Source organism: Ochotona curzoniae, unplaced genomic scaffold (genome assembly GCF_017591425.1).
Source record: "Ochotona curzoniae isolate NIBS_2020 unplaced genomic scaffold, NIBS_Ocur_1.0 contig_3432, whole genome shotgun sequence".
Lineage (NCBI taxonomy): Eukaryota > Metazoa > Chordata > Mammalia > Lagomorpha > Ochotonidae > Ochotona > Ochotona curzoniae.
The window spans coordinates 9,510,224-9,529,127 of record NW_024465859.1 but is presented as its reverse complement, the minus strand read 5'-3'; the positions used below and the strand labels follow the sequence as shown (position 1 = coordinate 9,529,127).

At 40.2% G+C, this 18,904-nt stretch overlaps 2 protein-coding genes across 11 annotated transcripts in view; one reads left to right on the top strand and one right to left on the bottom strand.

Moving 5' to 3' along the window:
• Positions 1 to 15,627, top strand: part of IMMP1L (inner mitochondrial membrane peptidase subunit 1) — a 68,410-nt gene extending 52,783 nt beyond the window's left edge. For 6 of the 8 annotated variants that reach the window (XM_040980029.1, XM_040980028.1, XM_040980030.1 and 3 more), the window contains one exon: positions 13,563 to 13,865. In XM_040980029.1, coding sequence (XP_040835963.1) covers positions 13,563 to 13,850 — 288 coding nt within the window. In that variant the 3' untranslated portion in view covers positions 13,851 to 13,865. Of the gene's footprint in view, positions 1 to 13,562; positions 13,866 to 15,463 lie in introns of those variants that run through there. The other 2 variants (XM_040980033.1, XM_040980032.1) reach the window with 1 other exon arrangement.
• Positions 15,628 to 16,926: 1,299 nt separating this feature from the next.
• DNAJC24 (DnaJ heat shock protein family (Hsp40) member C24) overlaps positions 16,927 to 18,904 on the bottom strand; it is a 55,184-nt gene continuing 53,206 nt past the window's right edge. For all 3 annotated transcript variants that reach the window (XM_040980036.1, XM_040980035.1, XM_040980037.1), the window contains one exon: positions 16,927 to 17,208. In XM_040980036.1, coding sequence (XP_040835970.1) covers positions 17,081 to 17,208 — 128 coding nt within the window. In that variant the 3' untranslated portion in view covers positions 16,927 to 17,080. The remainder of the gene's footprint in view (positions 17,209 to 18,904) is intronic.

Genomic DNA, 18,904 nt, shown 5'->3' with positions numbered 1-18,904 from the left:
ATACACACAAAGCCAACAGATAAAGGAGATGAAGCAGTAGGAAACTAAGTACTTACAGCTGTAAGGTCTCATTTACAATCCCAACTTGCAACTTAAGCTCGCTGTCCACTTCCTTCGTGTTCATTGTGTCCATGAATCTCTAAATCAGGAGGTATTAGAGCAAACTGCCATCCTAAGAGACTTGGAATTTGACCTCATTTCCTAATGTAAAGGAAGACAAAGTATAACTGGAGACGTAGTCTAAGAACTTCTGATGCCAAACTAATCTGAACATTTGAACTTCTTAAATAAGGCTGCTTTGAGGAGAGACATTAGGGGTGGGTGCAGAGCCTTAGGGGTGAGAGCCTTAGGGGTGGGTGCAGAAGGAAGGAGACATTGCTGGCCTTCAGGAGGCTACGGAGGTAGGCAGACTTGTTAATTTCTCAATAGGTCGTTTTTGTTATTGCATGCATTCATTAATTCCAGAAACATTTACTGAACATTTAGTTGAGTCTAGCATCATATGAAGGTGCATCCAGTCCTTGCCTTCAGTAATGTCCAACAGAAATTTCTGAAATAATGGAAATAGTCTATCTATATGTTCTCCAGTATGGTAGTTGCCTAGGCATGTGTGACTAATTGAATACCTGTGTTGTGGCTTGTGTTTCTGAGAAATCAAAATTTAAAAGTTTTTATATGATTTCTAACTTCTAATAGCTATGCCAATGACTACGTGCTACTCCATTGGATAATACAGCTTTAGGACTTTGTATTTAAGCTTCAGGACCAGTGCGTGACAAGATGGTAGAACAGTTATACACAGGTTACTGTGAACAGACAAGGATTTTATCCAGACTGGTCAGATAGGGTTATTCTAGACTGGGGAGATAAAACCTGAGTTGGAATATTAAAGAGTAAGTGTTAGCTAAAACATGTAGCACTGGGGCTGGCACTTTGGCGTAGATAGTAGGCTGGACTTCAGTTTTGGACAAGTAAAGTCTAAGAATATTTTATATTATATATATATATTCACACCTATATAATATTATGTGTATTTATATGTATATATATTATATATATATGTATATATTTTTTGTTTTGTTTTTCCTGATACAGCTCCATAGGCTAAAGGATTTCCCCTTCAACCCTCCCCATTCTCCTCTCAGTTGTATTTCCCTGTATTATTATAATAGCATAGTCCTTCAGCAATAGTCACAAGTCCTTCATTCTGTTATTTAAGTGTATCATGCATTGTAGTTATAAACAATGGTTAAAACAAAAGTCCAGTGTCCTATTGTCTAGGTATAATTAACAGTTTTATTGGCAGTCCTGCCTTTATTTGGGAGTAGAAATGAGTGCTGCATTGTCTTTTCCTTTTGGGATGCTGGTCTCCATTATACAGTTCCTCTGGATGAATATCTGTATATACATGTTTACCTGGATATCTGTTGATCTTGTGTTTTGACCTGGAGTCTGGAACTACATCTGGGCCTCCCATGTGGATGGCAGGGTCCCAGGTACTCTGGGGATTACCCACAAAAGCAAGAGATACTTTTAGAATGAGAATATAACATGCTTCTTTTAGGGGCCAACACCATGATGTATCAGGCTAAGCGTCAGCCTGCAGTACCAACATTCCAAGTGGGTATTGGTTGGCACCCTTTTTACTCTGCTTCCAGTCTGGCTGCCTGCTTATGATCTGGCAAAACAGTGGAGGATGGCTCAAGATTTGGGGCTCCTGCACCCATGTGGAAAACTCAGAAAAGGTTCCTGGCTCCTGGCTTCAGGTCTGTCCTGCTCTAGCCATTGCAGCCAGTTAGGGAGTGAACCAATGAATGAACGATTTCTATGTCTCTCTTCCTTGTAACTCACCGTTTCAAACAAAAAAATATTTTTAAAATGCTTCTTTTCTAAAACAAAGCATGTAATAATGTATTTCCAAACAGAACAAAAGGAAGTGAAAAATGATTCACTGTCTTAAGACTGAGCTTTTACTATTGGATGGCCTGGGTTTAAAACCCCATCTTGTGTGCCTGGCGTGGTAGCCTAGTGGATACCATATGGGCACAGATTCTAACTCCAGTGTCCCCACATCCCATCCAGCTCCCTGCATGTGGGCTGGGAAAACAGTCGGGAATGGCCAAAAACCTTGGGGCCCTGCACTCTTTTTATTTTTTAATGATTTATTTATTTTTATTGGAAAGTCAGATATAAAGAGAGGAGGAGAGACAGAGAGGAAGATCTTCCGTCTGATGATTCACTCCCAAGTGAGCACAACCGACCGGTGCTGCGCCAATCTGAAGATGGAAGCCAGGAACTTCCTCCAGGTCTTCCACATGGATACAGGGCCCCAAGGCTTTGAGCTGTCCTCAACTACTTTCCCAGGTCACAAGCAGGGAGCTGGATGGGAAGTGGAGCTGCTGGAATTAGAACTGGCGCCCATATGTGATCCTGGCACTTTCAAGGCGATGACTAGCCACTAGGCCAACACACTGGGCCCAATCCTGTGCTCTTTTGGGAGACCCAGAAGAGTCTCCTGGCTCTTGGTTTCAGATCAGCTTGGCTCAGCTCCAGCCATTGCAGTCACTTGGGGAATAAATTAGTGGATGGAAAATCTTCCTCTCTGTCTTTCCTCCTCTCTGTATATCTCGCTTTCCAATAAAATAAATAAATAAAATCTTAATTTAAAAAAACATTTGTACCTTTAAGTTCTCTTGTTTCTTTGAATATTTGATAAGTCAATTTGATGCTTTTTAATTAGATACTTCATTTAGAAAAAATAAACATTCAATATTTGTTTATTTTTCATTTATTTTTCATTGAAAAGTCAGATTTATAGTTCCTCTATCGACTGATTCACTACCCAAGTGCCTGGAATGGTTGGAGCGGAGCTGATCCGAAGCTAGGAGCCAGGAATTTCTTCTCGGCCTGCCACATGGGTGCAGGGTTTCAAAGCTCTTTGGGCCATTCTGTACTGCTTTCCAGGCCACAAGAAGGGAGCTGCAAAGGAAGTGGAGCAACCAGGACACAAACCAGCAACCAGCACCCATATGGGATCCCTGAGGTATACAAGGCAAGGACCCTAGCTGCTAGGCTACCATGCCGGGCCCAACATTCAATATTTAATAAACATTGATGACGAAGCCTATCTATCATCCAGGATGATTTGATCTGAAATTAATCATATCAAAGTAATATGCTACTTATTTAGTTAATGTATAGATAATATTCATTTCAAATACTTTGATATAACCCGAACTGAAAACAGTGCAACAAAAAAACTTGAAGTGAAATTGCAAAATGTGGTTTACTTTGCAGAGGATTAGATAGACTGGTTAGGAAAGTCAGAATAAAGAAAGCCTGAAATGCCACATTCACACCAGCAGCTGAGGCAACTGCTAGTCCATTCTCTTACCAAGTGTTTATAGAATGCCAGAAGCTTTATGCACTTAGAGTATTTCTGCAAAACGTTTATTTGTCCCAGTTGTATAGCTGAGGTTGAAATAATGTATGCAAGGACTTACCTAGAGGGTTACACAGCTTGTTTGTGAACTTGAGAGCATGACTCTGGACTGTGTCTTTAAACACTATTCTAAATAATCCACCAGTGGTAACTTGCTCAGGCTTGATGAAAGTGTTGTGTTCTTGGGAGAAGATGAGTGTAGCTTGCAGCAGCTATGAGGATGAAATCAAGTCTTAGACGTGGCTATAAACCTTCTCAGCAAGGGGATACTTAGTATGAAAGGACCTGTTAGTAAAGAGCATGTTTCCCTGCAGCATCCCAGTTATATAGGTGCTGCCTGTTAAAATTTTTGTATAAGTTCCTTTTTTCTTGCAATAAGATGGCAGACACCAACATTTTCCCTTCATTTTATTGGAAGGAGAGGGAAAGAGAAACAGGTCTTTTCATCTACTTATTGACTCCCTACATGCCATCAAAGGCGAGAACTGGATCAGGCTAATCGCAGGAACCTGGAACTCAAGCTGGCTCTCGCACATGGGTAGCAGAATCCAGGTATTTAAGCCATCACCTGGTACCTCCCAAAGTGCACATTAATAGTAAGCTGATTTGAAACCAGAGGTGCCAGGACTTGTGTGCGAAATGGGAATTCCAACTGGTGATCACTTAAATGTTGCACCAAATGTACCATTTTTAGACTTATTTTTATTTAATTTTTTTTTTTTTTATTGGAAAGGCGGATATACAGAGAGGAGAGACAGAGAGGAAGATCTTCCATCCGATGATTCACTCCCCAAGTGAGCACAACGGCCGATGCTATGCCAATCCGAAGCCAGGAGCCTCTTCCAGGTCTCCTACGCGGGTGCAGGGTCCCAAAGCCTTGGGCCGTCCTGGACTGCTTTCCCGGGCCACAGGCAGGGAGGTGGGTGGGAAGCGGGGCTGCCAGGATAGAACCGGCGCCCATGTGGGACCCCAGGGCATGCAAGGCCACTTGCGCCATCGCTCCAGGCCCCAAATGTACCATTTTTAAAAAGATGTATTTCTTTTTATCAGAAAGGCAGATCTACAGAGAAAAGGAGAGACAGAAAGATATATATGTCTGATGGTTAACTCCCCAAGTGGCAGCAATAGTTGGAGCTGAATTGAGCCAGCGCCAGGAGCCCAGAGCCTCTTTTAGGTCTCCCGCATGTGTGCAAAGGCTTTGGGCCATCCTCAACTGCTTTCCCAGGCCACAAGCAGGGAGCTGGATTGAACGGGAGCAACTGAGTCATGAATCAGTGCCCATATGGGATCCCATTACTTGGAGGGGGACTGAAGGCCAATAGAGCCACTGTGCTGCGCCAAATGCACCATTTTTAAGTATGGAAGGACAATAACAATTCCAGAAACCTACGTGGGTAAGACAACAGTAAGAATTTTGGGGCCCGGCACGGTGGCACAGTGGTTAAGGTCCTCGCCTTGCACACCCGGGATCCCATATGGGCGCCGGTTCTATCCTGGCAGCCCCGCTTCCCACCCACCTCCCTGCCTGTGGCCCGGGAAAGCAGTCCAGGAGGGCCCAAAGCTTTGGAACCCTGCACCCGCATGGGAGACCTGGAAGAGGCTCCTGGCTTCGGATTGGCATAGCATCGGCCGTTGTGCTCACTTGGGGAGTGAATCATCGGACGGAAGATCTTCCTCTCTGTCTCTCCTCTCTGTATATCCGCCTTTCCAATAAAAAAATAGTAAAAATAAATCTTTAAAAAAAAATGAATTTTGAAAAAAAAATGTGTTTTTTGAATTTATTTGAAAGGCAGAGTTAGGGAAAGGAAGGAGGAGGGTGGAAGAGATCTCCCATGCTTTGCCTCCGTCTCCAAATGGCCACAACAGCCAGGGCTGGGCCAAGCTGAAGCCAGGAGCTTCATCCTAATCTCCCAGTAGGTCTAGGGGCCCATCTTCTGTTTTCCCAAGCATATTAGCAGGGGGTCGGATTGTGGAGCAGCCATGACTAACTGGATCCCATGTAAGACCCTGGCTTCTTGGGGTGTAGCTTAATCCCTTGAGCCACAAGGAGGGTCCCATTAGGGCCTAATTTAAATACAAAGAAAAGAAGAAGAGGCAGGAATGCATAGAAATAGTGTACTTTGAAATAAACAATGTATTCTGGGCTTGTATCTTATAAATTTTATCCATTGTTACGTAGTTGGCATTTGCAAGCATTTCAGGATGTCAGATATGTTACTGCCTTAATTAGCTCTGATGGGCAGGATGTGGGCTTGCACATTGTCAATGAGTTTCAGTTTGCTTTCAGAGATAGCAATATTGGTACCTGAGACACTTCCATTATTTGTCTAAAAATTATTAAATTCTTCTCAGTTTTTTGTGTGTTTTTTAAGATTTATATTTTTGAAAGGTAGAGTTTCAGAGAGAGAAAGAGATGCAGAGAGAGAATATATATGGTTCATTACCTAGATGGCTTGAAACCAGGAGCCTCGGGCTGAAGCTTCTTCCAGGTCTCCCATGTGGGTTCAGAGGCCCAAGCACTTGGGCCATTTTCTGCTGCTTTCCCAGGCACATGAACAGGGAACTGGATCGGAGGTAGAGCAGGTGGGTCTGGAACTGGCCCCTCTGTGTGATACCAGCATCACAGGCAGAGGCTTAAGGAAATATGCCACAATGCCAGCCCCTTGTGTTATTTAAAAGCTCTTCTAATTCTGTGTGAGGGGGTGTTATCTTCATTTTATTTATGTTTTGGTTTAAAGCTTTCACTGACATTATAGGAAAAGCAAACAATTGCTATTGCTAATTTTGTTACATAAATCAAAATTTGGTTTTATATAGTGTTTTTTCCACATTGTCATAAGTAAAATATGCATTAGTTACATAGTGGTATATAAATTTGATTGTATACCATTGATGACACACATATTCATGTGTGCAAAATGAAATGCTTCTGAGACGTAACTGCACTGATGTGTCAGTTCCATTTGCTTTTTCCGTAGAGGAAAAGGAAAATGTAGTTTACAAAGAACTTTTCTCTTTGCCCTTGTGATTTCTGTTCCTTTCTCTAATGAGTATCATTTCTGTTGCTTTTGCTATCATTTTAGAAGAACTCTTAAAGCAATTAAGAGCAATAGGGAGCACCCATGTACAAATGCACACTTCATCTCTGCTACTTTTAGACTACAAAATATATAGCAAAAAAAAGGGTTAATTAAACAGTCTTGGACAAAATTTCCTAAGGTCAATCATACAAATATCTTAATTTCTATTCAGAACTTTTTCTTAGTTAGATGTTCTTTGCTTAATGAAATAAATGAGCTTGATTACACTTCTAGTACTTTTAGTGTTATTTGATATTGTGGACTCATTCATCAAATTTTACTTGAACCAAGAAAGGTAACACCTGTGCTTGCCTTGCAAAAGCCTCTTTTGTTAAGTGGATACCCGCAGGTCAGGAGGCAATTTCGTTTGTTGCTTGCACTAAAAAAGAGGTATTTAACTAGACCTCAGTTAACCATAGGTTGGGAACTGGAGGCTTGATTCTTTTGCACCGCACTAAACTAGGTTTTATCATCGTTCAGGAAGTACACTAGTAAGAAAAAAACTAAAATAATTATTTTTCTAATGCTTTAAAATTTAGCTCTGAAATTAGTATGTCTGAGATATCAAAAAATTGAGATATGAGCAAAAGTGAGTACAGTGTTTTGATGGCTTTCACTAAAAACAGTCAATTCCATGCACCCACAATGGTTGATATGTGTTTATGGAGGTTGCTCCTCAGCTTCAGTTATGCACACAGTAAATGCATTTTAATTTGCCAGTGGATCTTGAATGTTACTGCTATAAAATTATTTTGTCTGGTTTGAATTTTCAGCTCATTGATAACCAACAGATTAATAGACATTAGCTGCATTTTGAGTTCGAAGAGATAGTTTTGTTCTGTGCTTTTCTTGTTTCCTTACCAAGAAAGTTTTGCATTTCAGACTCAAGCCAAAAATTTGTCTCATGTTTGTTTCAATAAATGAGTTTTTGACTGGAATATTTCACTAATGAAGATATTTGGTGACAGAACCAATATTATTTACTTCTATTATGAGAAGGAAAAACCTGCTAGATATATTTGAACCTATGTCATTCCCATTTCACAAGACATAGATACAAAAGTACAAAAATCTAAAATCTAACAAAGCTTTTATTAATCTGCATCATAACGTACATTGCTGTCTTTTAAAAAAATGCAAGTGTTAATGGAAGGATTAGGCATTTTAAGAAACACATATGCATATATGTCTATGTGTTATATATTTGCATAAGTTATGCAGAGGAAACATTACAAAAATGTAAAGTTTGCAATTTATGAAACAGTTTTTAATCTATAAAAGTTACCCTGCACCTTAGTATTCTATTGACTATATCATAGAGATCTACTAGCTTTAAGAAAAAAAAGCTGTTCCATAAATATATATTTTATTTCATCTCTGCACCTGCTGAGAAGCAGTCGAACTGCTGCCAGCGTGAAGCTGCACAGTACCATAGGGAACTTCCTCAGCAGTACCTAACTGCATGCTGAGTATGCCACCTATTTTCCAGAGATCGTGGCAGTGAGAGTAAAAGAACACACATGAGACGCACGGCAGAGACACCGAAGTACAGTTCACATAAAAAACTCAGTGCTCTCCAAAATGACTCTTCTCATATGTTTGTGGGAAACTCATCATCAGCAAGCCTTAGTCCAAGTTCTTGGCTCCATGCCAGAAAATACTCACAGAAGAGATGAACATAAAGGAGACAGGATAAGATTTATTGAAATAGCTGGCACATTCTCAGTCCTGAGTGCAGGCAACCTCCTTTCATAGATGAAGGACTGCTAGCCCTGTTGGGACCGTGCTTTTATAGGGCAGGGGGTGGTGCCTGGGGAAGGGCCTAACAGTATGCAAAGGAGTCTGTTTGGATGGGGCTTGAGTATTATTCACCTCCACGTCTCTTTCTGTGGGCATCTGACATGGCATGGCATCTAGCACACACAGGGCTCATGCGCATGAGAAACGGGTGTGCAGCCAGCAGATCTATTTTCAGTCTTATGTGTGCAGATACTAGTTCTCTGTCTACGTCATTATGAAGTATGCTTCCAGATGGCTGTTTATTTGAGTCTATTAGGAAGGCATAGTGACAGAGGAGAGAATCTTTTATCTAATTTACTCTCCAGATGGCCCAAAAGGATTGGGCTGGGCCAAAACCGGAAGTGTGGAATCTCACCTGACTGTCCTTTGGGGGTAGAGGGCACTTCAGGACTTGAGTCATCATCTCGTGTCTCTCAGGATGTACATTATCAAGAAGCTGGATGGGAAGTGGAGTGGCTGGAATTCAAACCAGGCACTCTGATCATAGATATGCATTGTAAGTGGCAGTTTAACCAACTGTACCATAGCACTCTATGAAGTAGGCTTTTGAAAAGAATGGTGGGGGGCAGTGCTGTGACATAGTGGGTAAAGTTACCACCTATAGTACCAGCATCCCATATAAATGCAGGTTTGTGTCCTGGCTGCTCCATGTCCAATCCAGCTCCTTCCTGATGCACCTGGGAAAGCAGTGGAAAATAGCACAAGTGGTTGGGCCTATACATGCATGTAGGAGACCTGAATGAAGCTTTTGGCTCCTGGCTTCAGATCTGCTCAGCTTCAGCTATGCATCCAACTGGGGATTGAACCAGCACATGAAAATCCTGCTGTCTTTCCCTCTCTGTAACCCTTGCTTTTCAAACAAATAAACCTAAATGAATAAATAAATAAACCTTGCACATTAGGTAGCTTGTGTCAGTGATGAAGTAAAAGAAAAGTTGAAGTAAAAGGTAGCATACATGAAACAGTTTCCAATCATGCACACCAGACAGCACCAGACTGATTCTTGAGAAAAAGGAAAACTAAGTAGACTTTCACTTTTTCCCAGCTTCATTCTTAAAGCTGTTTTCAGAGCACAGGGCAAGGAAAACACAGATGATCTTGCAGACTTGACAGAGATTGTAGCAAAAGGATGCTTCCATGGTTGTAATGTAAGGGTCAAGCTACCAGGAAGGAAAGATCTACAGGAAGGGCTTCAGAAATCTACATAGGTTTTTCCTTGGCTTTGGGGCTAAATATTAAATTGTACTTGTTTCTGATGAAACTCAACAGCCTGAACAAGGGATGATTGCTGGGGTGGTATAAGCCAACAATAACAAGTGGCTAGATAGTTGAGAAAATGGAGAATATAACAAGAACCAGAACAGAGTCAATAAAATAGATACAGAAATGATAGGAAAGTTGGGTTCAGAAGTCTAAACCAGTAATTCTGAGTATTAGAACCTAGCAGAAAATGTGAACATGAAGAAAGAATTGGTAAATGTAAGAATGAAATGAAAATTTCAGAATATAAAAATATTAGATGGTGTCTACACTAAGCTAGAGACTAGGAAAAAAATCGGTGAATTGAAGATGTAGCAATGAAAAGTATATTAAGTGAAGGAAAGGGAAGAGTTTGCAGGAGAAATGAACAGAAGATACTAAACAGATGACTAATGTATGTTTTGAGAAAGTTCCCAGGTGGTAGCTGGAAAAGAGAGTGATTTCTTTTTTCTTTTTAAAATGTGATAAAACTATAAACCAGATATAGAAGTTCAGAAATAAATTCTGAGCAAATAAATGTATGGAAAATTGAACCAGGAAATATCGATTTCCCCGAGCCAGTGACAAAGAAAAAACCTGCAGAGAAAACTGAGGAAAAAGACACTTTACAGGCAACGTAAGCACAAAGGATCTCTGCTGTTGTTTCCTCAAACAGTAAGTCAGAAGACAATGAAATAAAGTGGAGAGAGAGAAAGCAAGCATAGTCCACCGGAATTCTATAGCCAGTGGAAAGAGCTTTCAAAAACAGTAACCAAGGACAATTTTTAGACCTTTGAAAAAAAAAAAGATTTACTTATGTTTATTTTAAAGGTAGATATTTGCAGAGAGAGTTGACTGCTAGTTGACTCCCTAAATGGCCACAACAGCTGGAGCTGTGCTGATCCAAAGCCAGGAGCTAGGAATGTCTTCCTGGTCTTCCCCTAAGATACAGGGTCCCAAGGCATTGGGCCATCCTCCACTGCTTTCCCAGGCCACAAGCAGGTCTTTTGGTTGAGAAAATCTATCTTAGTTCATGCACAGACCTAGGAAAATGCTGCAAAGCTTGGCCAGAACTGTCCAACCTGTTTTGCTATTCATCCTGTCAGGATCACTCCCAGCAATAGATCTTACATGTGATGGTAGGTGCTGCTGCCCAGGCTGGCATAACTGGCCCTCCTCAGTCCTGGCACTCAACAGCAGGTACTGTAGCCTAGCCCAGCTGGCTCGCACCCATTTCAGCTCTCACCAGTTGGTGCTGCAGTTTTGCTTAAGCTGGTCCACCCACAGCTCCTGTAGCCCAGCAGGGGCGTTCCGAGTTTCCCTACCTGGCCTATTCCTAGTCTTTGGTTTTGTTCCTGCTTCAACCCAGCCTAACATGGTCCACTCAGCTCTTGCTGGCAGGTTTTACAATCTAGCTCAGCCAGGAATGGGCCACATTTTCATGTCTCCTGCAGGGCCCAGTCCCGCTTGTCCCCAGACTTGGTTCACACAAGTACTGGAGTGCTGCAACCCTCCCTGGCCTGGCCTGCCATCAGCTGAGGCTCTTGTGCGCTCCAGCAGGAGCTGTGGCCTTGCATGGGAATTTCCCAATTCCCTACCAGGCCTGCTCCTATCCCCAGATTTCACGCTTGCCAGCGGGGGCAGCACTTAGCTTGGCATGGTCTGTCCCCAATCCGAGACATTGCATGTGCTAGTAGGTTCTGCACATTGGCCCTGCCTGGCCTGCTCCTAGCCCCAGATACTGTTAATGTCAGGTGGGTTCCTGTCAGCTGAGCTCTGTGGTCAGCCTGGCTAGGCTGGTCACCATCCCCAGCTCTCTGTGTAAACCAGTGTGCTGTAGTCCCTCAGAGGGGAACCCATAATTCCTCTACAGAATCTGACACCCAGATCCAGTTCTGTTGGCTGCTGCAGCCCAGTTTGATGTTGCCTACCCCATTCTCTGACATTTGTGGGCAGGTTCTGTGGCCTAGTGTAGCCAGGTGTGCCCCCCAGCCACAGCTTTGACATGTGCAAGTGGGTGTTGGTGAGCAATACTAATTAGCCCAGCCCTGCTCTCCCATGTGGGTGAGAGCCTGGCCTGACCCAGACATGCCCTACCGTTTCCCCCCTTCCTACCCTTGCCTACTTGTGGATGCCATGACCTGGCTCATGCAAGATCCTAGAAGTCATTCCTTCCCTGTAAAACATGCCCTCAGCTGTTCCCAGCTCCCAGTAGATCCTGAGACTCCCTTTCCTGGGCAATCTGCTGTGCCTAGAGGCCATGTTGGTGTGTTCCAGTCAGAGTTCCCGGCCTTACCTACTTACCTTAAAAAAATAGTATTTTTGACACAAATTTGGCATTAAACCAGGCCCAGAATGCCCATTAGTGACTGACTGCTTTTTCCCAGAAGTGTGACACTTGCCTAGGTCCAAGGCAATCTAGGCAGATGCCTAGAGCTGGGCCTGAAACCATTTTTGAAGAGTTGAGAAAATGAATTGCCAGCATATTTATACTAAAGGTATGTGAAAGGATGCTTCAAATTGAAAGAAAATTTTTGGAGATGGAAATTTGGATTCACACCAGTATAAAGAGTACCAGAAATATTGAAGACATTTGTCCTATAAGGCCTTTTAAATATTGATGGTTTTAAAAAAAGAGAGCAGCTTATTATAGTGAGAGTAAAATGTTTGAAATTTTAACGAAAACATCAATGTCAAGGCAAGGATGCTATCTCTTGGTATTCATGGGAGATTGGTTACGGACCTCCTGTAGTTATTAAAAGTTGTGGATGATCATGTCCCTTGCATAAAATGGCTTAGTATTTGCATATAATTTGCAGCCTCCTTTATCCTTCAGATAATCTCTAGGTTACATAAAGCACCTAAGAGAGTTTAAATGCGATGCAAACGGATGCTTTATCACATTGCTTAGGGAATAGTGACAAGAAAAAAAAATCTGTGCATGTTTGGTACTGCAATGAAATTCCAAAATAAGGTAGTCTTTTATGTAAAGTGGAATAGTCTTACAAGCTTGTGTGAATTTGACTTTAAAAAAAAAAAACTTGTGGTATTGAAAATGGTTTCATTCAGCTCATTAAAAATATGGAAAATAAATTGTTCCATAATAGACCATTTTGATCTGAACAGTAACTCAATCTTGCTGAGTAGTAAGACATAAAATACACCTTTTAAGCCATTTTAAAAATTATTACTGGAGAATACTTTTTGTGGTTTATAACTGAACAGATAATGCAGAGCAAAGAATTCATTCTTATAAATGCTTTCTAAATATGGTTACACCTATCACTGAATAAAAATTTAAACGTACATAGTTGTTACTACAAGAGGTATATAGGATATGGAGTCTTCTCATTTAGGATGCGGTCATAATCATTAATTTTACAACTGATGATTTTATAATAGGTTCTTCTGGTTTTGGATGGTCATTATCAATGTATAAGGCATTGAAGATATGGCCTGTATAAAGGCAGAATAGGCGTCCTAATTAGAATTCTGACAAGCCCACTCCAATAAAATGATGAGATTATTTGTAATTGATGTCACAATCTATTACCACTTAGTTCATCAGGAGCATTCTAATAGCTCTGGCCTTGGTACTGGCCCCAGGATGTTGCTGAGTGAGTGGCTGCCCTCCTTATGCTGTTATGGAGACAGGAGGGCACATTTTCAGTCAGCATCCTGATGACCTCATTTGAAGTCTATTAAATTAATGACCCAGTCACACTGTGTTGATCTCTTAGAACCTATCTTTAGGGTTTATATAACAAATTAATCTTTGGGAACCATATGACAAAAAAAAAAAAGGTAAGTCTTCTGAAAAGTTGAAACTTCTACTATTTAGACATTGTGCAAGAAGTAAATGTGCATCTTAAGATTTGTACATATTTTTATTGAAGAGAACGTTAGGACAATTCATCTTACAAAATGACATGTTTTTAAATTACTTTACCCAAACTAGATTTTATCATTAATAAAATGACTGTTTTCCCCTCTAATTTTAGGTCCCAACAGGTCATGTTTGGTTAGAAGGTGATAATCTACAGAATTCTACAGATTCCAGATACTATGGACCTATTCCATATGGACTAATAAGAGGACGGATCTTTTTCAAGGTACAGTTGTCTTGTTCATTGTATTCTATCCAAATAAACTTTGAAATCTTTAGGCTGTCAGTGAACTTAACAATTGGAATGATGACATTTTATGAACATGTTGGCATTTTCTCAATATCTATGTACCAAACATTACAACCCACCTTTCCCTGCACTCATATACAGATAGGTAATTGAATAACTTTTTGATACAATAATAAAGTTCAAGCTTTATTATTAGCCAGCAAATCCTTCAGTTTAAATTCCCAAACATCAATTTTTACAGCCACACTCATGTCCTTGGGCACATTTTATTAAGCGTGTGCAGATTAGTGGTTTAGGTTCAAACAGCCTGTAATGGAGCAGCAGTTAAGTACAGTAATAGCTTTACCTTGTTAACCTGGGCTTCTTCTCTTTAAGATTTACTTATTTGGGGCCCGGCACGGTGGCGCAGTGGTTAAGGTCCTCGCCTTGCATGCCTGGGATCCCATATGGGCGCCGGTTCTAATCCCGGTAACCCCGCTTCCCTTCCAGCTCCCTGCCTGTGGCCCGGGAAAGCAATCCAGGAGGGCCCAAAGCTTTGGGACCCTGCACCCGCGTGGGAGACCCGGAAGAGGCTCCTGGCTTCGGATTGGCATAGTATCAGCCGTTGTGCTCACTTGGGGAGTGAATCATTGGACGGAAGATCTTCCTCTCTGTCTCTCCTCTCTGTATATCCGCCTTTCCAATAAAAAAATAATAAAAATAAAAATCTTTATGAAAAAAAAAGATTTACTTATTTGTTTGGAAGGCACAGTGACCTTAAGGGAGAGAAAGATGCTCCATCCACTGGTTCACTAACTCCTCAGATCCCAGCCACAGATAGGCCAGACTGAAGCCAGGATCAGGAACTCCATGAAAGTCCCTTACCAGATGTGGTAGGAACCCGAGTACTTAGGCCATCGTCCACTTCCTTCCCAGGAACGTTAGCAGGAAGCTGCATCAGAAACAGAAGTGAAACTTGAACCAGGCACTAAAATATGGGGTGTGGGCCTCCCAAGTGATGTGTTAGTCTGCTGTGCAAAATTTCCACTTCAAATGTATGATTCTAAGGGAAAAATAATTTCACTGGCTCCTCCTTTTCAATACAAGCATTAAAGACAAAAAACTACTTGAGGCTATTGGATAATTTACAATATTCTCTACTCTTAAACAGATGTCATATTTCAGTACTTAAAACTAAACAAGCAGAAGACACACAGTTAGCTCCTACTTTGGAGACACAAAATTCACATATCACGTGTGTTATTTAAATATTTCCAATGTTTTTTTTTAAAGATTTATTCATTTGAAAGACAGATTTATAGAGGATGGAAAGGAGGGAGGCAGACACAGAGAAGGAGGGAAAAGATTGTGTATTTGCCGGATCACTCCTCAAATGACAGAAATTGCTGGGCTTGGAAAAAAGCTAGCAGTCAGGAACTTTGTCTGGGTCTCCCACACAGGTTCAAGAGTCCAAGCATTCGGACCACACTCCGCCACCTTCCCAGGAGCATTAACAGGGTGTTAGAGCAGAAGTGGGGCAGCTGGGAACTAAACCAGTAAAGTTTATATGGATGCCAGCACTCTGCAGGCAGCAGCTTACCCTTTGTGCCACACTGTCAAACATTTAAAAGCTTATTTTCTAAAGTCTTATCTGATACAGACATTTTATTCCTGACTGAAATAGTGATTAATTATCTGGCATAGAGAAAAGAAACAGAGAACAAAAAAATGATGATGATATAATGCAGCTTTTATTAATTGTCTTCAACCACATTTTGATTTTACAGATTTGGCCTCTGAGCGATTTTGGATTTCTACGTGACAGCCCTAATGGCCACAGATTTTCTAATAATTAGCAGCATTTGTTATTTGATTTCATGTTGTGTACTCTTCCAATGAATTTGTTATTGCCATTGAAACCATGTACTTCCCAATAAACTATTTACTATTCTGTTTTATTTATTTTTGCTTGATGTAAACAATATGCAACAGGCACTCTGCAAAATATATTAGTTCAAAAGATAAAGGTTAAAAAAAAGTAATCTGAAATCTTCTAAATGTTGACAGATGTGAAAATATTCCAAGGGGAAAACAGATGAATATGACATCTTGGAATTCTTGGTTTACTGCTACAATGAAAGTAACTTTTTTTCCTCTCTAGATTTCTTTTACAGTTAGTGTATAGAAGGAGAGAAAACTCTTCCATCTGCTGGTTCACTTCCCAAATGGTCACAGTGGCCAGAGCTGGGATGGTCCAAAGCCAGGAGGCAAGAACTTCCAGGTCTTCCAACTTCTGCTTTCCTAGGCACAGAACCAGGGAGCTAGACTTGAAGTGGAGCAGCCAAGACTCAAACCAAAACCCATATTGGATAATGGCACTGCAGATAGCAGCTTTACCAACTATGCCACAGCACCATCTCCATACTGTACTCTTGTATGTGCCTCATGCTTCAGCTACATTTGCAAGTCAGAGTATTAAATATTACAACGAGTCTCTCAGTTCACATGGTTGGCCTGCTGATTTGGAGTAAAAATACTCCAGAAATCCCATATAAGATCACTTCAGGCTCTTCAAAGAAGTTCTGCCTCACACTGTCCACAGAATTATTAAATACACAGAAAACTCTGTAAGAGGTATGACCTCTACAATCTTCTACGGCAAATAATAATAATAATACAGTCCTTTGTATCACACCACAGATTTAGTGGTTCCTTATTCATAAATGTTTAATACTCTGAAATTTTAAAAGAGAAATAATGTACCACTTACAGATCTTTTTATAAAAAGTTTTCTCAAATTACTTTTATAAGTGACAACGGCAGTGTCCACAAGCTTTGGAAGTAATGGCTCATGACTGCAGCTAGGCCCTTTGCCCCCAAAGCTATTTTTCTTTGTACAGTTGACATTGTACTATCCTTATTAACACTGAAATACCTTCATAAATATTAATATCTATCTTCCATTATGGGAGAACTGGGGTCACACATTACTTGGGTGCTGACTGGGCTGTAATGACCCTAGAATTTGAGGTAGTTGCACAGTAAACCTACATAGCTGCAGCAGTTTTTAGGTTAGAAACTTAGCAATTATAAAGGAATATGATGATGCTGTCCACTCACTGAAAGGGGAGACACAAGGTAAATGTCTTACGTGGCATGAAGGTATAAACAAAACAATAAGGTTCTCAGAGAAGAATCCATAAAATACAATCAAGTCACTTTGGTAACATGCATATACACATAATACATATACATTAGTAAATTAATTTTTATTAATTTAAGTTGACCTCGGCTTTACAATCTTAAATTGTCTTTGCAAAAATAGACCTAACAACGAAAGAATCTATTTCCTTGAGTGAACCTTTCAGAATAGACAATCAAAGAATTCTAAAATGCAAATAATGTTAGCTATGAAGGAGTTCTACGATTAGTGAACATGTATCACAAGAAATCAAATTAACTTGTTCTGCTTCATCCTTGGAAACACAGTATTTTCCACCACATCGGCAACTCAGAGAAAAAGAATGATCATCTGCAAAGAAAACAAAACAATGCTTCCATGTAACATCTTTTAGCAATGCAAACTTCATTCTATAGAAACTGAAAAAAAAAACAAAAGAAGCTTGGTAGATATATTCAATAGATAGCTAGAAAAATTTGCATACATACAATATTTCTAAAAAAATTATCTACCAAAGAAATCTTGACATGTACAGATGATTCAAGCTGCGACTCAATAATAGTGAGGGTCTTTTTATTTATTTATTTTTTTCAGCGTTGAAGGAATGCTCAGAAGCAACCTGTGTGTTTGGTCTTCAGCAATGTATTTGTCTAAAACGTTACATAGAAAACAGCTCCAGTGTCTCTGTGTTCTTGCCTGGAGTCTGTGCTGTTACAGCAAATTTTGTTAAGTGTTTTTCACAAAGCTCAGTGTCTGGATACTTTCTGAAATGGCATCAAATATTTCAAGGTTTCAGACTGAAACATAAAATAACATGTGAGGTATGTGTGAGCAAGTTTGGTATTCCCAAATGTATTAACCAATCAAAAAAGACCCAAAAAAGTCACTGAAGTAATATGGCCAAAGGAAGCAACATGGTGCAAGGGTTAACCTCCTGATGGTGGAAATGGAAATTCTTGTCATCTTTACGGGAAGCTGAAATTTTGCTTGTGTCACATGAGAATAAATCTCTGCTTCATCCAATTTACAGTCTCCTATAAGTGGACGTCAGAGAAAGATAACTTAACAGTCACATTATGTTTTCCCATTCATAATTCTTTGTTAAAGATAAAATAATTCTAAAAGGACTTGTGATGTACTGTTATTAAGAACTTTCTTTCAATTCTGAAACTTCATTAGCAGTTAGAACTTTTCAAATGAAGAAAAAGGCAAAACAAAAATTCAACTTCCTTGTGCTTATTAAGTTCAGCCTTAGAAAGATAAGCCAAATTTTTGTGATGCTTTTATAAGAACATAAATTAATCCATCTAATTCTGCTTTTTATCTTTCAGAATTCATCTTTTATCTATAAAAAAAAAATTTACTCTTGCATTAAAAAATGCAAATGTCTACCCCATCAAAGCCACCATCTACATACTCAAATGTTTTCAAAGTGAATTGTTTTATTAAATTTCCTAAAAGTGTACATATTGGGACCATTGATTTTCATAAGCTAAGTATTTCTTGTTTCTGGAACACTTCACTAAACACTGAGAAACAACTGTAGGTGACAAGTGCTTGGTAAATGACACAGAGGATGCCATTGGCTACCACTGAGTTTTGTCATAAATGATTCCAAACATTAATGCTAAGAATTCACAACTGATTAAATTTTCTTTTAATATTCTATCATCAAACAAAAAGAATTTTCATAAATGATTTTTAATTGGAATTAGCTGATTTCTTTTTACTTTTTAAAAACACTTATTTGAAAGGCAGAATAACAGGGAGGAAGAAGGGTGAGCTCCCATCTGTTGGTTCACTTCCCAAAAGACTTCAACAACTGAGGCTAAGTCAGGTCGAATGCAAGAACCTAAAACATTATCTGGGTCTCTCTGGTAAGTGGACAGGTCCCCAGTGTTTGAGTCATCTTCTAATGTTTTCCTAGGTACATCAGCAGGGAGCTGGATATGAAGAGGAGTAGATGAGACAGTAACCAGTGCTCATGGGACGCTTAACTTGCTGTGCTACAATGCTGGCCCTAGCAATCAGCATTTTCAGTATGTTT